The sequence below is a fragment of the Belonocnema kinseyi genome, chromosome 4 (genome assembly GCF_010883055.1).
Source record: "Belonocnema kinseyi isolate 2016_QV_RU_SX_M_011 chromosome 4, B_treatae_v1, whole genome shotgun sequence".
NCBI lineage: Eukaryota > Metazoa > Arthropoda > Insecta > Hymenoptera > Cynipidae > Belonocnema > Belonocnema kinseyi.
The window spans coordinates 99,860,523-99,880,488 of record NC_046660.1 but is presented as its reverse complement, the minus strand read 5'-3'; the positions used below and the strand labels follow the sequence as shown (position 1 = coordinate 99,880,488).

The window sequence follows — 19,966 nt, the reverse complement described above, 5'->3', positions numbered from 1 at the left end:
GGCGCATACTTTGAATAAAATATTTGTTATCATTCTCTTGAAATAAATGTGTTTTTTTCTTGAAAAAATACCGGTTTCATATGTATACACCTGGTATTAAGGGCTCATTTAATGCTTATTTAATGCCCCATTGCCAAATTTAATGCTTCCCTATTTTTTTTTAATCGGGTGTTACGCTAGCTTAACGTTAAGCTGGCGGAACCCCATGTTAAATAAACGTTGAATTGAGTTTTGTCCTATCTAATAACACAGCCACACAAAAAAAATAAGTGTGCGGATCTGGTAACAAGACACACGTATTCCTATGGATTTTGGGGCGCTGAATTCAAATTCGGTATCAAAAATCACCCATCACGTCATGGTTGAGTCATAACCTCAAAAAATGACGAAAAATCATGCACTGAGGCAAACAAATTTCAAAATAATGCCAGTGATGCAAATGTTTACTTCAAAAACATGTCGACAACTGTGAAAGATCAACCCTTGTCTGATATCAACTTATTTAACATAACTTTACCGAACAGAACCTGACCTCACCTAACCTGAATTAACAGAAATTTATTGAACTACACGTAAAGCTCTGGAAGCATATTTTCCCAGTAGCAAATGTGTGCTACATCGAATGGGTCAACTCGAGCCTAACCTAGAAATAAATATAACCTAGCCTAACCTAACCTCACGAAACACAATTAAACTGATTGTATTGTCCCGTTGTGTTTGCGGTACCGTTTGAGTCAGCTTGGCCTTAACTTATAAAGAGGTCAAACCTATCCTAACCTTAAAAAACCTGACCTAACCTAACCTAACTTCACGTAACACAATTAAACTCATTGTGTTGTCCCGTTGTGTTTGCGGTACCGTTTCATTCAGCTTCGGCTTAACTTACATAGAGGTTTAACCTATCCTAACCTAACAAAACCTGACCTAACCTAACCCAGCCGAATGAAATTCAACCACACGTGTAGCTATGTAAACGTACGATTCTCAGTCTTAAATGTGTGCTATATTTAATAGTTTAACTCGATCTTAACCTATAAATGAATCTAACTTAACAGAACCTTACGAAATTTTGCTTAACGCAACACAACTTAACTTAAATGTTCCCGTTGTAACACAATAAAATTCATTTCATTGTTCTACATGTGGTTAAAAATTTAGACACACATTACTCATTTGAAGAAATTTAGAACTACAAGTAGAATTGACCCCATTTCAATTAACCTGACAATGTTTGTATCAATTAAAATGTAGAACTATAACTTAAACATGCAAATGAATAAGAGTTTTATTCAAAATTTTTTTCTCTCTGCTTTTCTTAAACTCAAGGGATATATTTATACTATCTTTCGTGTTTACATTTTATCTTGCTTTTTATTGTAATTAAATTGATTTATACACCTACTTCAGTCTATTTTCTGCCTACTATAACGTGTCCTTTTTTCTTCATTTGTAGGTTAAGATCGAGTTAACCTATTAAATATAGCATACATTTAAGACTGAGAACCGTACGCTTACATAGCTACACGTATGGTTGAATTTCATTCGGCTAGGTTAGGTTAGGTCAGGTTTTGTCAGGTTAGGATAGGTTAAACCTCTATGTAGGTTAAGCCAAAGCTGAATGAAAGGGTACCGCAAACACAAGGTGACAACACAATGAGTTTAATTGTTAATTGTTTAATTGAAGTTAAGTTAGGTTAGGTTAGGTTTTTTTAGGTTAGGATAGGTTTGACCTCTTTGCAGGTTAAGGCCAAGCTGATTTAAACGGTACCGCAAACACAATGGGACAACACAATCAGTTTAAGTGTGTTTCGTGAGGTTAGGTTAGGTTAGATTTATTTCTAGGTTAGGCTAGAGTTGACCGATTCGATCTAGCACACATTTGCTACTGGGAAAATATGCTTCCAGAGCTTTACGTGTAGTTAAATAAATTTCTGTTAATTCAGGTTCTGTTGGGTAAAGTTATGTTAAATAAGTTGATATCAGGCAAGGGTTGATCTTTCACAGTTGTCGACATGTTTTTGAAGTAAACATTTGCATCATTGGCATTATTTTGAAATTTGTTTGCCTCAGTGCATGATTTTTCGTCATTTTTTGAGGTTATGACTCAACCATGACGTGATGGGTGATTTTTGATACCGAATTTGAATTCAGCGCCCCAAAATCCATAGGAATACGTGTGTCTTGTTACCAGATCCGCACACTTATTTTTTTTGTGTGGCTGTGTAATTAAGGGCTCATTTAATGCTCTCAAAAACCAGTGAAATTAATTTTCCAAAAGCCACCCCTAATACTGAAAAACCACCATTAATATAAATTATGCACAAATTGTAAATCTGACCATACCACAATTAAGGGCTGAATATAAATTATTCACAAATTGTAAATCTGTCCATATCACATTTGAGGGCTCATTAAAGGTTAATTTTATGCCTTTTAAATAATTATAATCCTCTGCTTTTGAAAAAATAGGGATTATGCTGGCTGAACGCTAAGGCGATACGCGAAAATAAGGCAAGTATGGACACTTAACTTTTTTTTAATACCGCATACTGTCTAAACTTCAATTATTGAGATCAATCATTTTCAGCGAAAATCCTTACAGATTTTAATTATATCTACGTCTTTTACTGGTTCGAATTTAAAGAATAATTAAGGACTATGGAGGATTAAATGAGCATTAAGTGAGTCCTTAATTATAGAATGGTCAGATATACAATTCGTGCATAATTTATATTAAGGGTGGTGTTTCAGTATTAGGGGTGGGTTATGGAAAATAATTTTTCGTGGTTTTGGAGAGCATTAAATGAGCCTTTAATTATGTGATAGGACAGAACTCGATTCAAAGTTTATTTCCCATGGGGTTTCGTCAACTTAAAGTTATGCTAGTGCAACCCTCGGTTTTTTAAATATATTAGAGCATTAAATTTGGCTAGAGGGATTGAATGAGAATTAAATGAGCCCTTAATTATAGTATGGTCATATTAACAATCCGTGCATAATTTATATTAAGGGTGGTTTTTAAGTATTAGGGCTGGCTTTTGGAAAATAATTTTTTGTGGTTTTGGGAAGCATTAAATGAGCCTTTAATTATGTGATAGGACATAAATATATTCAACGTTTATTTCAAATGTGGTTCCGCCAACTTAACATAAAGCTAGCGTAACACCCGGTTTGAAAAAAAAATAGTGAAGCATTAAATTTGGCTATAGGGCATTAAATGAGCATTAAATGAGCCCTTAATTATGGTACAATCAGATTTACAATCTTTGCACAATTTATATTAAGGGAAGTTTTTCAGCATTAGGGGTGGCTTTTGAAAAATAATTTTTTGGGGTTTTGGAGAGCATTAAATAAGCCTTTAATTATGTGATAGCATAGAACTAGATTCAACGTTTATTTCACATGGACTTCCGTCAGCATAACATTAAGCTAGCGGAACCCCCGGTTTAAAAAATATATTGGAGCATTAAATTTGGCAATGGAGCATTAAATGATCATTAAATAAGCTCTTAATTATGCAATACGATATTACTCGATTTAACATTTATTTCACATGGGGCCTAGCGTAACCCCTGGTTTTTTTAAATAGTGCAGCATTAAATTTGGCAATATGGCATGAAATTAGCATTAAATGAGCCCTTAATTATGAGATAGGTTTCAAGTCGATGCGAAAATGTGGTTACGTCAGATTAACATACCTGACAAATTTTATGATTTTTAAAAACAAATTTAACAAACAAATGCATCATTCAGGCATCTGTGGACGGAAAAATTCGTTTTTTAGATTTCAGTCTTTTTAATTGGGAAGTTCATGATGATTTCAGCGAAATTCATAATTGGTTGATAAATTTTATATCTTTTTAATAACAAATTGATTAAACAAATGCACTATTCGAGCATCTGTCGATGGAAATTTTTTTTTTTCGATATCCTGATTAAAACTGTTGACACAGAAAAAAACGAATTTTTCTGTAGACAAATGCCTGACTAATGCATTTATTCATGAAATTTGTTTAAAGAAATAATAAAATTTATCAACTTATTATGAATGTTGCTGAATTACCCATCAAGTTCCCATCTGAGAAGACTGGCATTGAAAAAATCAAATTTTTTTGCTGACAAATGCCCGAATAATGCATTTGTTTATTAAATTTGTTTAAAAATCATAAGGTTAATGAACAAATTATGCTTTTTTCTGCAAATGAAATAAGTTCCAAATTAAAGAAAATGTACATCGAAAGAAACGAATTTTTCTGTCGAAAAATGCCTGATTACTGCATTTGTTCATAACATTTCTTGCAATATAACTAGAAAAGACGTATGATTATGGAAAATCATAGAAAACATTTTTTCAACAAATAGTTTGTTTAGAACAAATTTTGTTGTTTAATAATATTTATGTAATATTGGAACATCTTCAGCTAATATTAGTTTATGAAACTTAGACGATTTCAACACTTTTCCTCTTATTGACGAACAGTGGGAACGTCAAATAGATAAAATGGCCATTTTTTCGTCATATTTGTTTATTTATAAATAATTGAAAACCTATTTGGAAAATCAGGCTCAACAACACTCTGAGAAATCTTAACAGCTTTTTTTCAATTTTTTTTTGTTCAAATCGCTCAATATTCTTGGGCTATACGTTATTTCGAACCAAAAATGTCATTTTTTCCCACTGTGGCAGGGAATGTTAAAATGAGATCATATGAACTCCCATCGAACATAACGTTGCTGAAGGTTGGTTGATCTTCTCAGCATACAACACTAACCAGCTATGACTTGGTTGAAACTATTTTCCTCCCACCCTCGCCCCCAAACCCTCGTTAATCAAAGTTTTGTGGGTCACTGAGGCAGGGACTTAGAAGTTAAAAAAAGGTAAGGCTGATGTGTGGACCGTATGCGATTTTTTCTAGAAAAGATAGGCGTGCAATATTTATTGCACCAAAATTCAAACATTTGACTTCTAAATTAAATTTTTTAAATAGAACAATAAAAATTGTAACGTTCAAAGTTTAGTTTTTTTATTAGTTTTAAATATTTGATTTATAGTTACTGAATTTACATGAACAATAAAATATTTGTAAATATTAAGCAATTATTTTTTTTATTAAAAAATTTCAAATTTTGAAATTTTAGATTAAACAATATTATAAATTTAACAAAAGTCATTAAATACGATTTTGAAGTTATTTGAAAATAGTTTATAGGGCCCACTCGGCAGTTTACATTTATTTAACTACGAAGACTTTCCAATTAAAACAGTATACTTTTTAACGTTGGAAATTCATTTTGAACTGATTCCGAATCATCTTGTAAAATCAATTATTATTCACATGTTAATCCTTAATGTATAGTTCAATTAACCCTTGCGTTGCCACCCAAAAAAACTCACAGCGTCTGTCACCCGGGTACCTGGGTACCCCGCCAACGAAATTGTTGTTAAAAGTCCATTGTAACTTGAAAGTGATTATGTGTATCCAATCAATATTTAATTATTCATGTTCTATGAAGGTATTCCTACTTGAATATAATAATTTAAAAATGTGTAGTGACCTTGGTTGTACTGAAACAGATATAAAACGTGCGTCGTAAATTTCTTGTTTCCGAGAAGGCTCGGTATTACGTTCAAGAAATCAAGAAAATTCAATTAAAAATGTATATATTTTGTAATTATTTATAAAATTATACATATTTACTTCATATACTATTATAACAAACTTTATTTTTATGATATACTGTATGAAAATCATGCTTTTTCTGTCGGGGTACCCGGTTGGCTCCACCGTGATTTTTTTTTTAATTGCAAGATATTTCAAGCTAAAAAATTTCAAAAATATGTGCAATGCAAATTTCGATAGACTTAGAATGGAAACTTCTAATCTGTCCCCTAAGGGTTTACATTTTTCTTGCACCTTCTTCTCCATTCCTTTACACACACCCCACATACTTACTTGGTGGTGGAAGGGGGACCTACAGTTTAAGGTGAGTTCCGAATCACTAAGAGCAACAGCTTTAAGCACTTAGAGAAAACCTTCTTCTCTAGAGGTACCAGTCCCACGACTCTCTTGCTAGGCTAGTGTTCATCGCATGGGTCGCCAAGACTCTTCCAGAGTGCGACGCGGGAATCGCAAGCCGAAGGAGTGGTTCCAAAGCCTACGCTTTAGCCCCCACGACCACCGTCCCACTCTCAAATTTCGATAGAGAATCAGTTAAATCATGCTGATTCGAGAAGCATTCGGCCTATCTTTATTAGAAAAAAGTTATTTAACAAAACGTATGCCGATGGGTACCCAGGTAGCCGGGTAGCAACACAGGGGTTAAAAAAATTACTATAATTTATATTCACAATTTGATCAAGTAAAAAGTTTTTTTAATCAAAACTTGTCGATTTCAAGCGCTACTTATTTTTAATTTTTTAGTCTTTAAAACTGCGTTTAAAAATTCTTTACATGCAAAATGTATGCTTGAAAATTAAAATCAACTGAATATTTTAAAAGCTATCGAAATCGAAGTTGGACAGATTTTTTGTTCGAAAAATTTGTAAAATTCCCGGTTAAGAAATAAATTCACTGCCATTTCCCGGTTTTTCTCGGTCTCATAAATTCCCTGCCACTTTCCGGTTTTCCCGGTCCAGCGGCCATCCTGAAAATGCTATTGTTTGTCGCTGAGGATTTTAAATATCTACTTTTTGTTGATCTGCTTTACGTCACGATTCCCAAGTATTTGGGAAGCAACCCCAATGTAGGGTTATTTTGGAGAGAACGATCTCGAAGCAACAGGTGCGAGGATCTTTTAATGCCGATCTTTGAAGATTGTCGTTACTTAATGGCGTCGTACTGTAGGTGAGTGGCCAGAAGCCTCTCGCGAGGTAAACGGGGACAACCTCATCCTTCGCGGAGGATAGAGTCTCAAGAGTCTCCCTGAGCGAGGAAGGGAAGGAGTCAGCCTGCTGAAGTAACAGAGTAAGAAGGCTGGGCCAGTACTTTGCCAGCTAAAAGACACCAGATTGGAATGGCAGGGAGCGACTTTATGCTGGGACCTGGGTAGAACGGATACATACTCAGTCTTTCTCGTTGCTACGACCGGTAACCACGCCACGCGGCTACCGAGACTCGCGTAATCGCCACTCCCGTCTCCGATTTAGTGCCGGTTTTCTTAATCTCCGGTTGATTTTGCCTTGAGTGCCGGTTCGAAAAACTAACACCGGCCCGGGACCATGTTGTGGCAGGATCTCTATTAGCGGTCCACAGTGAAGGGATCAGTTGAGGAGGAATCGGGAATACCAAAATTGGAAGATGAAGTTCTTAAGATCGATTTTGATCATCGCTAGCGCTGAAATTCTTCTACCACTCGCTGGTGAGATATCTTCTTCGACTCTTTGACAGATCTGGTGGTTGTCTTCAGATTCAATGTCTTGACTTTCCATTCAATCGGTTCCAATCATTTCAACCCTGAAGCGATTTAATTCTTCCGGCCTGAAATTTTAGATAAAGTTTATGATTATAAAAGAAATTGATTACCAAAGAAATTGGTTTGACTTATGCGTAAATAGATGACATTTACAGGATAAGTACTATTATTTGTTCTTCGCGGGTAGCAAAACAAAGGATTCGAGTAATGGAAAGTTCGCCACTGATTATAATATTTAGCACGTTGAAGTTGAAGCACTCATATTAGGTGTACTTACCAATTTCGATGCTCGTAACTAGAGTCGTTCCGGTGCACTTTTTCATCTTTACGATTATTTTTTAAAAAATTAGGTAAACTTTGCAGCGACTGAAACTTGAACACTAAACACACTGCCATAAATATTTTCTAACGACATTAGCTTTTTCATTACAAAAATTACACAAAGAACATTCACATAATTAGGATCGTGATTATGATATCCAGTGAGTTCAAGAAATATTATTATAATAAAGAGACCTTGTCCCTCATTCATTATTTAAAAAAATGGAAAATGGTTTCAAGACAACTTAAACTTCAAAAGGAAACTCCAGGCAATTTACCGGTTTTCTTACAAAAAAAAAATTTTTTTTTTGATTGACTTTTACGGCTTCACACAAAGAATTATTCAATTCCTATTGCTTTATGATATAAACGTTGTAAAGAATTGCACATTTTAGAACTAAAGGTAAAATCAGTTACGTAAATTACTGTATTGATTTCAGAATTCAGTCAAAAATGTTCTTAAACCAGGAGAAATATGGTAATTTTTAATAAAATCGGGAATCGATAGCGGAATACATTTTTTAAAATAACATTACGTAGGTACCATATTACTAAGATTTTTAGTAGAAATATATTGTATTTTCAATAAAATAGTGCAACTTTCAATCAAAAAAGATGGATTTTCAACAAAACAGCTGAGTTTTCTAGCTGAAGAGTCGAATGTTTAAGATAACATTTGCCTTTTAAATCACAAAAGATGAATTTTCAACGAAAAAGTTATTTTTCAATGAATAAGATTAATTTTTAATAAAAATTATTATTATTATTATTATTATTATTATTGTGTGCAAAGACGATTACTTTTCTACCAAAAAGATGGCTTCTGAATCCAAAAGGATAAATTTCTTATCCAAAAGGATTAATGATCAACAAAACAGTTGAACTTTCAACCAAGAAACATGAAATTTTAACAAAAGCAGTTGAATTTTCAAATAAATAAATAAATTTTCAATCAAATAATAGAATTTTTAACCAAACGAAATATATTCTGGACAAAAATATAATATCAAACTTTTAAATTAAAAGGAATTAACTTTTAACCATAATTTTCTATAATTTTCTATCCATAACAGTAAAAACAAATCTTCAAAATTTCCGGTTTTGAAAATATTCCCGTCTACTTCCCGACTTTTCCAGGCGTTAAAAATTACAGCCTAATTTTCGGTTTAAACGGGCAGTGGGCACCCGTAAGAGTTTGAAAGTAATGTGGCGTACAGGAAATATTGGCTAGATTTATTTTTTTAAATCTTGGCATGTTTTTAAAATATTATAGTATGTTTACCTTTAAACCAACGAAGAAGACCCAATAGGCCTAAAAGTCTTGCAAGGAGAACTAGAAGGGATGAGAGTGGAAGGAAGAGGTGTGGTAAGGAGTACAAGGAATAGGGGAGGGCAGATAACAGAAGAGTAAGAGGAGGGGAGGATGAGATAAGTGAAGAGTTGAGGGAGATGAAGAGGTCAAAGAGACTGGATGGAAATGCCAATTCTCGAAGCGATCGCCCGATGGTGGGGGATACGTTCGAGCAAGAATTAGGAGAAACGGCACTATTCAAAACGGAACTATTTAGGGAGCAGAATATACATTTAAAACAGAAAATATAGTATTTGGGTGGCGGAGGGAAAAAGGTGGTATCTGGGGATGTGTAGCGGTAAAACATGGTGTATGAGTAGGGGTTGAGAGGAAAAAGCTGGTATCTTAATACCTGACACGACGCGGGCGAAAACCTTTTATAAGATAGAAGGACAATTATAAAATTTTATAAAAAATCCTACTACCCATTTTGAAGCAATGCTTTAACGCTTCCTTATTTAAATTGAGAAAAAAAAGTAATTGAATCAATAAATTAATGAATTAACTTTACAAACAAAAACTATTTCAAGGTGAATTAGGTTTTAATTCCAAGCAAAAAGTTTCATGTAATCAGGCACATCACATTTGTTTTCATATCACTCTTTTCTGAAACGCAAAGTTATTGGACTTTTTTCTGTAAAAATCTCATGAAAATTTCAAAATGTTTCCTTGCTTACCAGCAGTCATTACGAAATAACAAGTCTAATAAATAACAGCTGATTGAAACTAACAAGCTATAATAAACCAATTGAATTTTACGTAAACGGACTGACTTTAATTAAATCGGAGCTTATAAAAACAAGCATGTGCCAATAAATGTCAAGAAGTCAATTGTCTTCTGATTACTTTTATTTTTTGCTATTTAATTTTTTTCGCACCCGATATACAGAAACGTGCAAATCATTTACATCATGTCAAATACTTTTACAGAATTGAAAAAAGCTAACTTGCGAAATTTATTAAATAAAAAATGGATTTCCGAATATTTAATTGATTTAGTCTTGATAAAAGCTGAGACCAGGGCAATTGGAAAGGGTACCCATGTTCGCCGAAATTCGCTGAACGTAAAAAAATATAATCGGCGAGCTTAAACATTTCGATTGATAAAAAGTAAGATCGATACTATTTACAATCTCACTTACGAAAAATTCCAAAAACGCAGTTCTATTGTTTTTAAACGAAATTATGAAAACGTTATGAAATAAACCCTAAATTCAGAGAAAAATTTAATAGTCTGGAATATTCTGTCTATCTTTCTGATGGTATGCGGTGACTATCTTTCCCACGGAATGGGAGAATTAACCGCGAAAACCGCAAGCTTAGGAAACAGTATTATGAGATCTTTTGTAATTTTCGATTGGAGAATGGAAAAATGATTACTTCGTAAACATAAGATTCTATCTGATTTTAAACTCTTCGCCCGAGATTGACAACAAAATACATTAATGTGTATTTAGTTCGACATATCGAATGGAGTTCAAATTATAGATCAGAAAAGTTATTTCCTATTAAATTGCATGTCCACAAAATATCTACTTTTTATAAACTTCTTATATATAAATAAAATAAATCTACAGCCATTGCAAAATATCCTGCAATACTTATATATTAAAACTGATTCCATCTTCTAAGCCTCTAGTTATAAATTTTTTATCTTATAACGCCTCAAACGTCAAATTTGTTTAAGTTTCAACGTTTTTAAGTTTAATTTAATAAAACTCTTGATTCTTAAAGCCTTAGAATTAAATTTTTTTAATTGACATAATGTATTTTAATAAGATGTCATTTCTTCTTACGACTGTAATAGGCTTAATTGTGATATTTTATGCCTTTTTCATTGCGAATGGTAAACTTTCTTAAAAATTAAATTTATGATTAAATACGAAATTTAGTCTAAATAATTATTACATCTTACTGGGTTTTTATAAAATTCAATTACATACATCATGTAGGCTGCTTCCACTGAAAAAAGAATTTGATCAGTAATGCACTTCTCGAACTTCAACCGCACTGTTTTTCGGACATTTCCTTTTTGAACTTATACATTTTCTAGGTTTCAAATTGATGTTGCTAGTTAAATTGAAATTCTTTAATTCTAAATTTTACAATCTTAGAAAGTGGTAATTTTTATACATTTTTAACGTTTACACATTTTTAACGTACCGATACATTTGAAAAATGCCCTGAATTGAAATAAGTTTAAAGTTCGCAATTTTTGAGATAAACGCAAGAAATTTCTTTTTTTAGAGTCAACATTTTTTTTCTGATATTGGCAGTATTTTATATTACAAGTATCGTAAGAAAGTTTCATCTCTCTAGCGCATTTGAAACACTCCATAAATCAACTTCTTAAGTTTATGGGTAGGTTTAGGGTGCGCTCTACAGTTGAAGTGATAACATTTTTGTTGTATACTTTTGGTATGAAATCCTACCATGCTTAATAAAAACATTTCGACTTTTTAGATTCCTGTGTTTTCACAGAATTTTTGAAACGCTAGGGTTTGATTTAGGGTGGATTTACATGCGCTACAGAAATAACTCTTTTTTGGATGCCTCGATTATCAAATTTTAACTTTAAATTATTTCATCCATTGGATTAGATGTCTCTAGTACTTTAACCATTGGAGAATACAGAGCGCCCAGCGGACCTCACCCCAAGTTTGATCTCATTTTTTTCATATTATAATTTTCAATTGGGACTGACAATTTTTGTATGAAAAAATTAGATCAAACTTGGGATAGGGTCCGCTGGACCCGCGAACTCTATAAGAGGCTGGGTTCCACATGTGCTAAAGGAATGAAACTTTTTCGCATTGCTTTTGGCATGAAATCCTGTAACTACCAGTGAAAAAACTTCGAAATATAAATAAAAATTGTTATTTTGATTCTGTTCGACATTTCGATCAAAAGAACAATTTCTACAACCATATTTCCACTTCCAAATTGAACCTTTTTCCGAAAAAACCCTACTGTAGATATTTTTTTTAATTAAAAAGAAGATCTATTAAATACTTCTCGGCTGGTCGAGATTTCTCGATTGTTAAGCACGGGAGGACGCGGTAAGCACTTGGATGGGTAACTGCACGAGATTCTCGCTTACAGTTGTGTTTTGACTGCGTTTCACTGCTTTCGAGCGGGCTGTTTGACACCGAGGGTGGAAATAGGCACTCGAGGATATTGAATATCCACATTAAAACTCGTCTGTCGGAAACCGGCTGTGCTCAGAAGTTTTGGTTTTCTGCAGTTTTCCACTTCTCTGAATAAATGTTCATGCGAATTCGAGCACTTCTAATAAAAATCTGGCTGCAAGCGGTACGGAATTTGCGGGCAAGCTAAAGGGTTAATGTCTTTCGATCTCATGTGGAAAGGAAAATTTAGATACGTTGAGCAAGTATGGATTCTATATATGTCCACAAAGGATGTACATGTGAGTAATAAAATAAAATAAAATAAATACGTTGCTAGTTCCTAGGAACACAATTAAATGAGCAATTTCAGTGAGAGATTCTTGGTTTAAATTTTAAAAAGATTTTGCATTACTTAGAAATGTATGCTAGGTACTGTACTCTTAGGATTTGCATTAGTGAAGTCTGCCATCCGCGTTGTGGAGAGTACAGTGAATTATTTGGCGACCAAAGTACGTATTTCTAGCAAATGTGTGTGCAAAGCACAGTGGAAGGAACACGTGCGAGGAAAAGGAAAAGGAAAAAAGGACGAGAAAATCCAGTCAAACGAACTGCCTTGGATTTTGATTTTCCTTCGGCAGCGTAACCTGTCTTTCTGCGGTAGTCGTTGTTTTACCATTTCAGCAAATCATAGCGAATCGCTGTTCCCCGTTTCCCGTAGAAAGTACGGCAAACGGAGATTTCCACAAAAGTTTCAGCCGTCCCTGCTCTTTGGCTCCTTTCCATCTCACTGGATTTTACGCGGCACCAGAAAGAAGTGGATGATTATTAAAGGCAGCGAAACGGGGAAAAAGAAGCTGCCTAGAAATACAAGGCAGCACTTATTTACAAAGACGCTCGACTACTCCTTTCCTTTCTCATAATTCTTCCCACTCGCGTGCGTATTCAAAAGACAGAAAATTGATTTTATTCCAAAAGTAAAAGAATAGAATACTATTCTGGTTAAAGGAGAGAGATCAAATTTAAAAATAAAATGTAATAAAATATGACTTTCGGTAAAACTCTTGAGTTCTACAAATGTTCTAAATAAATTTACCAAATCTGGGGTATAATTATTTCTTTAGCACTGAAGAGTAGGGAACACTTGTTTATCGAACTCAAAATTATGAACACACTCCTTGAAATTTTGCAAATGATTAATATGGGGAAAAATTTACAAAAATGAAATTTCACTTAACTATCTCAATTTTCGTCGAATGTTCCGCTGAACTATCATGCTTTTTTTTGCAAGCATACGTGTATCATGCTTTTTGTGCAACATCAATACGAGAAAATGATTAATCTCGTTTACAATTTTTCATAATATTTCCGATCCCGCATAGTTGTTTTCAGCCAAATTTGTGCAAATTTTTTCAACAGAAATTTGAAGAATATTTCTACTTTGCCGGTTTGCAAAGTTACTTATCTCTGAAGTATACTTGTGCGTCCATTGCGTCGATTCGCAAAATATATGTATTTGAATTGTACATGCTACAATATTATTCTCGCAGTCTGCTAGATTGATGAATATTTCGAACAAAATCTTTTTAATAGCTAAAAAGCAAATTCTGACGTTTAAAATTGAAAGTTTTGAAAAAATAAAAACAGCCGCAATTTAGATTGCAAAAATAGGAATAATTTGAACATTTTATAAGGAAATTCTCTCAAATCTTACACGAGGAGCAAGTTTATTTAAAGAAACTATGTGACAGCCGAAATTTAAAAAAATCAAAGATGGCGGCTGCTCAAATTCGAAAAAATGTTTAATTTCTCTATTTTTCAACGGAAGCCTCTTAAATTTAGCAAGATAAGCACATTTATTTTCAGAAGCTGTGCAGTAGAGCGTGACAGTCGAAATTCTGAAAAAAACACAGGATAGCGGTTTAAATTAATATTTTTAATTAAACGAATATTTATACTTCTATTGAAAAATGAGAGAATTATTCATTTTCTTGCAATCTAAACAACCGCCATCCAGGATTCTATCAAAATTTGTAATTTTGTTGTTGTGTCGGAATTTGCTTTGTAACTAATTAAAAGTTTTTTTACCAGAAATTTCCGTCCCTTTTATTGAAAATTATAAAAAAATACCATTTCTATCATCTTTTATACATTAACCATTAAAAAAATTTCAAATTTTTTTTTGCTATACACTATACTTTTTTCGGGTATGTAAAAGAATTCAACAAAAACTGAGAAAATTATGTGAACTTTTCATTTTTTCACATTTTCCCCTTGTTGATCATATGGAAAACTTCGAAGGATGTGTGCTAAGAGGTAAATAGCAATCAATTTTGCACAAATTTCAAGAAAACACAGAATTTGGAGAAAAAATGCACAATAGTCGCGGTAGTGAACATGGCTGGCACCTAGGCTGTGTTGAGGTCCTCTGACAACGAACGGGGTAATTTTGGACATGTGGGGTAAATTCGGACATTCCTAAATTGATAGTTTAAATTACTTCAGGGGTTTTTAACCAGGATCTAGAACCAGTTAAAGCCTTATCTGTTTCTAGATTCTGGTTAAAAACCCCTGAGAAGACACAAATCTGGTTTATAAAGATTTTAAAAAATATTAAATATTGTATAATATAAGTTATTCAGTACAATAAAGAATTTTACTTTGATTCTTCTCTTCTAATTCATTCACGAAAGTAAATAAAACTATATGGGAATTTTTCCATTTTTATGTTTTTTTAAGGAATAGGCCATACAAATTCAATACAGAATTCATGCACATGTCATTGTATGGCGGTTTGTAAAGTAATTTAGGCTCCTTTAACTTTCAAAACAAGAAATTTTAAAAGATGCTTATTTCTTTAAACACTTCTACGTTTTAAAAAACGTTTGGACGTTTAAAAAAATCCAATTTTCAATAAAAAAGTGTGATTTAATTTCTGCCTGTTTAGTTTCTAAATCGAGACAAAAAATTGATTATAAAATATCATTAGGTTTTGAGAAAATGAAGTGGCAAATTTTTTTTTGTTTGCACGTTTTTTAAAACTTTGGACGGTGATAGAAATATAAATTATTTACTCATTATGAGAGAATTTTTCTGGTGGCCTCTTACCTGTGTAAAATTGTAAAAACTTATTTATAAGTTTTAAATAAAATAAAACTAAAACTACTATATTTTACTCTTAGTAAAATGCAGTAATTAAATCTGAATTAAGCTTCTAAAATATAAATATTAAATTTAAATGGCCAAATAATGAGAATAGAAAGTATTCAATCTTTGAAATCGACAATTGCAACGACCTCCATGATTGGTACTTTTGCGGACTTTACCACCCTATTTTATCAAAAACATTTCTACAAGGATACTAAATAATATCGAGGTCAATCAATTGGGAGAGAACAGATTGATCAGATTTGAATTCACAAATCTCTCAACTGAAAGGCAACCAATTTCAATAAATTATGCATACGCGAGAGATCAAAGTCACTTCTCGACTGAAGTATGTCATAAGTAAAGTTGCAGGAGTGGGCATGAAACAATGTTGTCTTATCATAACAAATAATCGCAGCCTATTTAAAATGCTTACTGGTAAATAATTACTATCTTCCTCAGCAGGAAAGCCCTCTTTAAGGAACATGTCTATTATTATCAATGATTATGTAATTTCAAGCAACGGTTCATATCGCACAAGAAAATATTTTATCGAAACCAATCGTAAAAATGTTTAATTACGTTATTTACCTAACAACGATACATTATAATAAATTATGTCCATCAAAACAAACATTTTTATCAGGAATGAACTTAACCTAAGGCAAGGGGAAGGGGCATGTGTTGTATCCGGACGTATAGTGAAGTAAGTATGCATTTTGATTTTTTTTCTAGTTATTAACAAACGGAAATTCATTACTTAAATGTTTGAGAGTGCATAATAAGCAAGAAGAATAAACATGAAGAAAGCAATCATTTTACTAGCTAGATTGCATTATTTTGGTAATCAAAAATAAATGTCAGAATGCTTTAATTAATTAGCAAAGCGCTTGTTTGCTATAAAACACATACTGCTGGGCACCATTACTGTGATTATGCCTAACAATAATCTGTCTGATGGCGTCCTCTGATATTTATCTATACTTTATGATTGTCACATGCATGAAGGATTTTTAATGGTCATACGAAGTTCTACATTAATCATAAATAATAAAAAGTTTGTGATTAAAGTTCATATTTTTTTCGTTTTCAATGTTTACCGAATAGGAAGTTCAAAATTAAGCGTAAAAAATTGAGCTTTTCATTAAAAAAAAATCTTAACTCGTTAACGGCCAAGTCTTGAACCCGCTGAATGAAATTTCCTTTTTAAATTCAGGAATAATGTACAGTCATCTTCTTATCAATTTCTGCTACAAAAATTTATATTTACTTTGATAATTTTTCCGGCTTCTATTGAGTATATGATAACTCAAAACCATCTTATGAGATGTGCGATAGCTTTTTACCATAAAATTAGGAAAATCGAAAATGGTAAACGTTGCTGAGCTGCAACAGTGGCCGTTAATGAACGTGTCAACTTTGACAGGATCTACACGGGAGTTTCGATTGAAGCAGGCTCGATTTAAGCCTTCCAAGAATTACTGCCGCTGCAGTTTCGGGCTGAGATTTAATCAAGCGTTAAACACCAGGAGGGTGGGATGCAGGGGCAGTGCCCCTGTATACGCGGGTATCTATTGCGTAATATTAGGAAATGATTCACACGGCCCTGTCTGCTTAGGTTCGGACGGGCTCGATTGAGTGTCAAGGCCAAGGCAAGCAATACCTGAAACCGTACTTCAATCGAAACTCTAATGAAATTTGAAATGTTTCACTTTCAGTGCTCGAAATCATTTATAAGAATTTCAAAATAGTGTCAAGCAATTTTCTTGAATATTAAATTAAGGAGTTATTTTTAACATCTGGTGTACAATATACAATTTAGGGTGGATCGAAACACACGAATTTCATAAATTTAAAACGCCTTAGTACTGAAAAGTTTCCTTTTGGGTCCCTTATAACGGTAATAAAATTTGAAATGAATCGATCAATATCTTGAGGTCGAGCGGAGTCGAAATAAAATAAAAAAACTTTAATCGCAGAGTTTTGGAAAAATCGTGAATGTTATTTTTGTTTCTTAATCTACATAATATTCTTAATTTTTACCATTTTTTTCAGATTTTTTATCTGACTTTGTATAGGACAAATATAATTTTTCATGGATATCTGAAAATGCAAAAAAATCTAGAAGCTTTAAAAATGATAAATATTTTTTTTTCAATACAGAAAAACTTTCTTATTTTCAAAATGTACTTGTAAAAATCGAGAAAATCAGATCGCTGAAAATGACGAGTTGCTGATTTTAAAAAATTTAACTCGTCATTTTTAACGATCTGATCTTCATTATTTTGGAAACATATTTTGAACATAAGAAAGTTTGCCTATGCTGAAAAAAAATCATTCTCATTTTGGTAGCTTCTAAATTTTTTTCATTTTTAGCTCTCCATCAAAAATAAAATTTCTTCTATATGGGGCAGAATACATCAAGTGTTCTCACCTCAAATTAATTTTGTTTAGATCGGGTTAAAACTTGGCTGAATTATAGTCCTATTGGACCTACATTAATTTACCAAACCATAGTTTCATTTATCAACCGATTTTCAATATATAGGGGCCTGAAATTTTCACGTTTTCACGCAGTTCTTACCTTCACGTTAGTGTAACTTCGTTTAGGATGATCCGATTGGAGTTTTATTACAGTGTTTTTGAAAGCTCTTTTCATGTGCTTTAAAACTGTAATAACAATATATATTTTTTTAATTTGTTATACTTTTTAATTTAAATTGAAATTGATTACAAAAAGTGTAAGTATTTTTTGAAAAATGTTTATTAAAAAAATGGCTTTTTTATAGTCTTTGAAATCATGTAGAATAAAAAGTGGGCCGAAAATTGATTTTTGCTCAAATTAAAATTTTTACGCTCATTCTGAATGAAATAAAAGGTGTGAGATGAAATATATAACGTATTTGATATATTTTTTCACAGATAATCACCTCAAAAAAGTTAGATATAATTTTAGGGCACATTAGACCGGAGAGTATTCGTGCCCGAGCGCTGAGGAAGTTTAACGTGATATCCTCGAGCGCAAAAATCAAATTTGTCTAAGAAGAAATTTGCAGATCACTCTTTATCCTATATGATTCCAAAGAGTATAAAAACGCTATTTTTTAAATCGATTTTTTTTAAATATTGTTTTGTTTTCAAAAAATCAATTTCAATTTTGATTTAAAAAATACACTACTGTGAAGGTGAAGAAGCGCATGAATAAGTGAAAACTTCAGGCCCCCGTATATGAACAACCGGATGATAAATGAACCTATGGTTTGGAGGATTAATGTAGGTCCACGAGGACTCTATTCCAGCCAAGTGTCAACCCGATAAAAACAAATTAATTTTAGGTGGGAACACTTGACGTATTCTGCCCCATATAAACTTTAATAAAGAAATATAAAAGAGTATAGTAAAAATGAGTTATATTATTCAGTTCAAGAAACAAAAATAAAATTCACGATTTTTTTTTTCATAACTCTGCGATTACAAACTTTTTAAAATTCTATTTCGACTCTGCCCAAAATTAAGAATCGACCTAGAAGTCATTTGAAATATTACTACATTTCATTTATTTCCTAAAGTTCTCTATAAATCCGTTAAAGTTGCTTGAAACCATTCAAATATCATTTATATCCTGTATAAATTTTCAAAATCCTTTAAGATTTTCATTTAATTCCTTTGAGTATTTTAAAATATCCGTAACTCTTTAAAATCCTTTGAAATTCCTTGAAATTGATCAAATCCCTTAAATCTTATGAGTAATCCGACAAAAATCGAATAAAATCCCGCAAGACACTTTGAAATTTTCAATATCATTCAGAATTCCTTAGAAAATGATGAAATCCTCTGAAATAAGATAAAGCTGTCTAAAATTTCTTAAAATAACTTGAAATATTTTTAATTCGAGCAATTAAAAGATATTTTTTTAAAATAGTAGTAAAATAGTTGCGTCATTAAAAAAATTATCGAAGAGTGTTATTATAGTGAGGCGTGTCCGTGGCCTACACTTTCAAATGTTTCAATTCTTCATTTGAAATTTAGCTTAAATAAAAATGTACATTTCTGAACTTTGAATGGCTTAAATTTTAAACTTTGAAGATTTTGGAAGTCTTCCATTTTAAATAACACAACATAGAAGCCTTCCTGTGATGAATCTGCACAGTCGTATTTTACCAAAAACCCAAAAAGTAATCCCGAACACTTTCAATTAAGCAATTCTATATATGCATTTAAGTTTAAAATTCAAATGTGAATTTAAAAAACAGTGAGAAACGTGGGGATATGGATAGATTGTGCAGAAAATCAAAATAGTTACATTGAGTTCGCCTCCTCTTTTCATGATTTAAAAGAACCGGATGAGGCCTGCACGTAGCATTTCAATTTTTTTTTTACACAATATATTGAAGTTACACGCTTTTTCGTATCTCAGGTCCGTCCTTTGAGCAGGCACGCCGTCATTTTCATTAAGGTTTTCTCGGAAGTGATTGCTCCTTTTAAGATGTTCCTTTTACGGTTTGATAGAGCTCTAAAGACACTAAAGCACTTTCTTGTTAAAAAAAATGTATCCAACTTTTACAGTATTTTGTATTTGTGGTGATTTTTTTATGAACATAGTCGCATA

General features: G+C 32.5%; 2 protein-coding genes across 2 annotated transcripts in view; one reads left to right on the top strand and one right to left on the bottom strand.

Moving 5' to 3' along the window:
• The window catches only part of LOC117171777 (RING finger protein 17), a 585,549-nt gene that overhangs the window by 66,433 nt on the left and 499,150 nt on the right, over positions 1-19,966 (bottom strand). The window lies entirely within an intron of this gene.
• The window catches only part of LOC117171780, a 168,930-nt gene continuing 156,053 nt past the window's right edge, over positions 7,090-19,966 (top strand). The window contains exon 1 of the mRNA XM_033359390.1: positions 7,090-7,359. Within this exon, the coding sequence (XP_033215281.1) occupies positions 7,299-7,359 (61 nt within the window). The 5' untranslated portion in view covers positions 7,090-7,298. The remainder of the gene's footprint in view (positions 7,360-19,966) is intronic.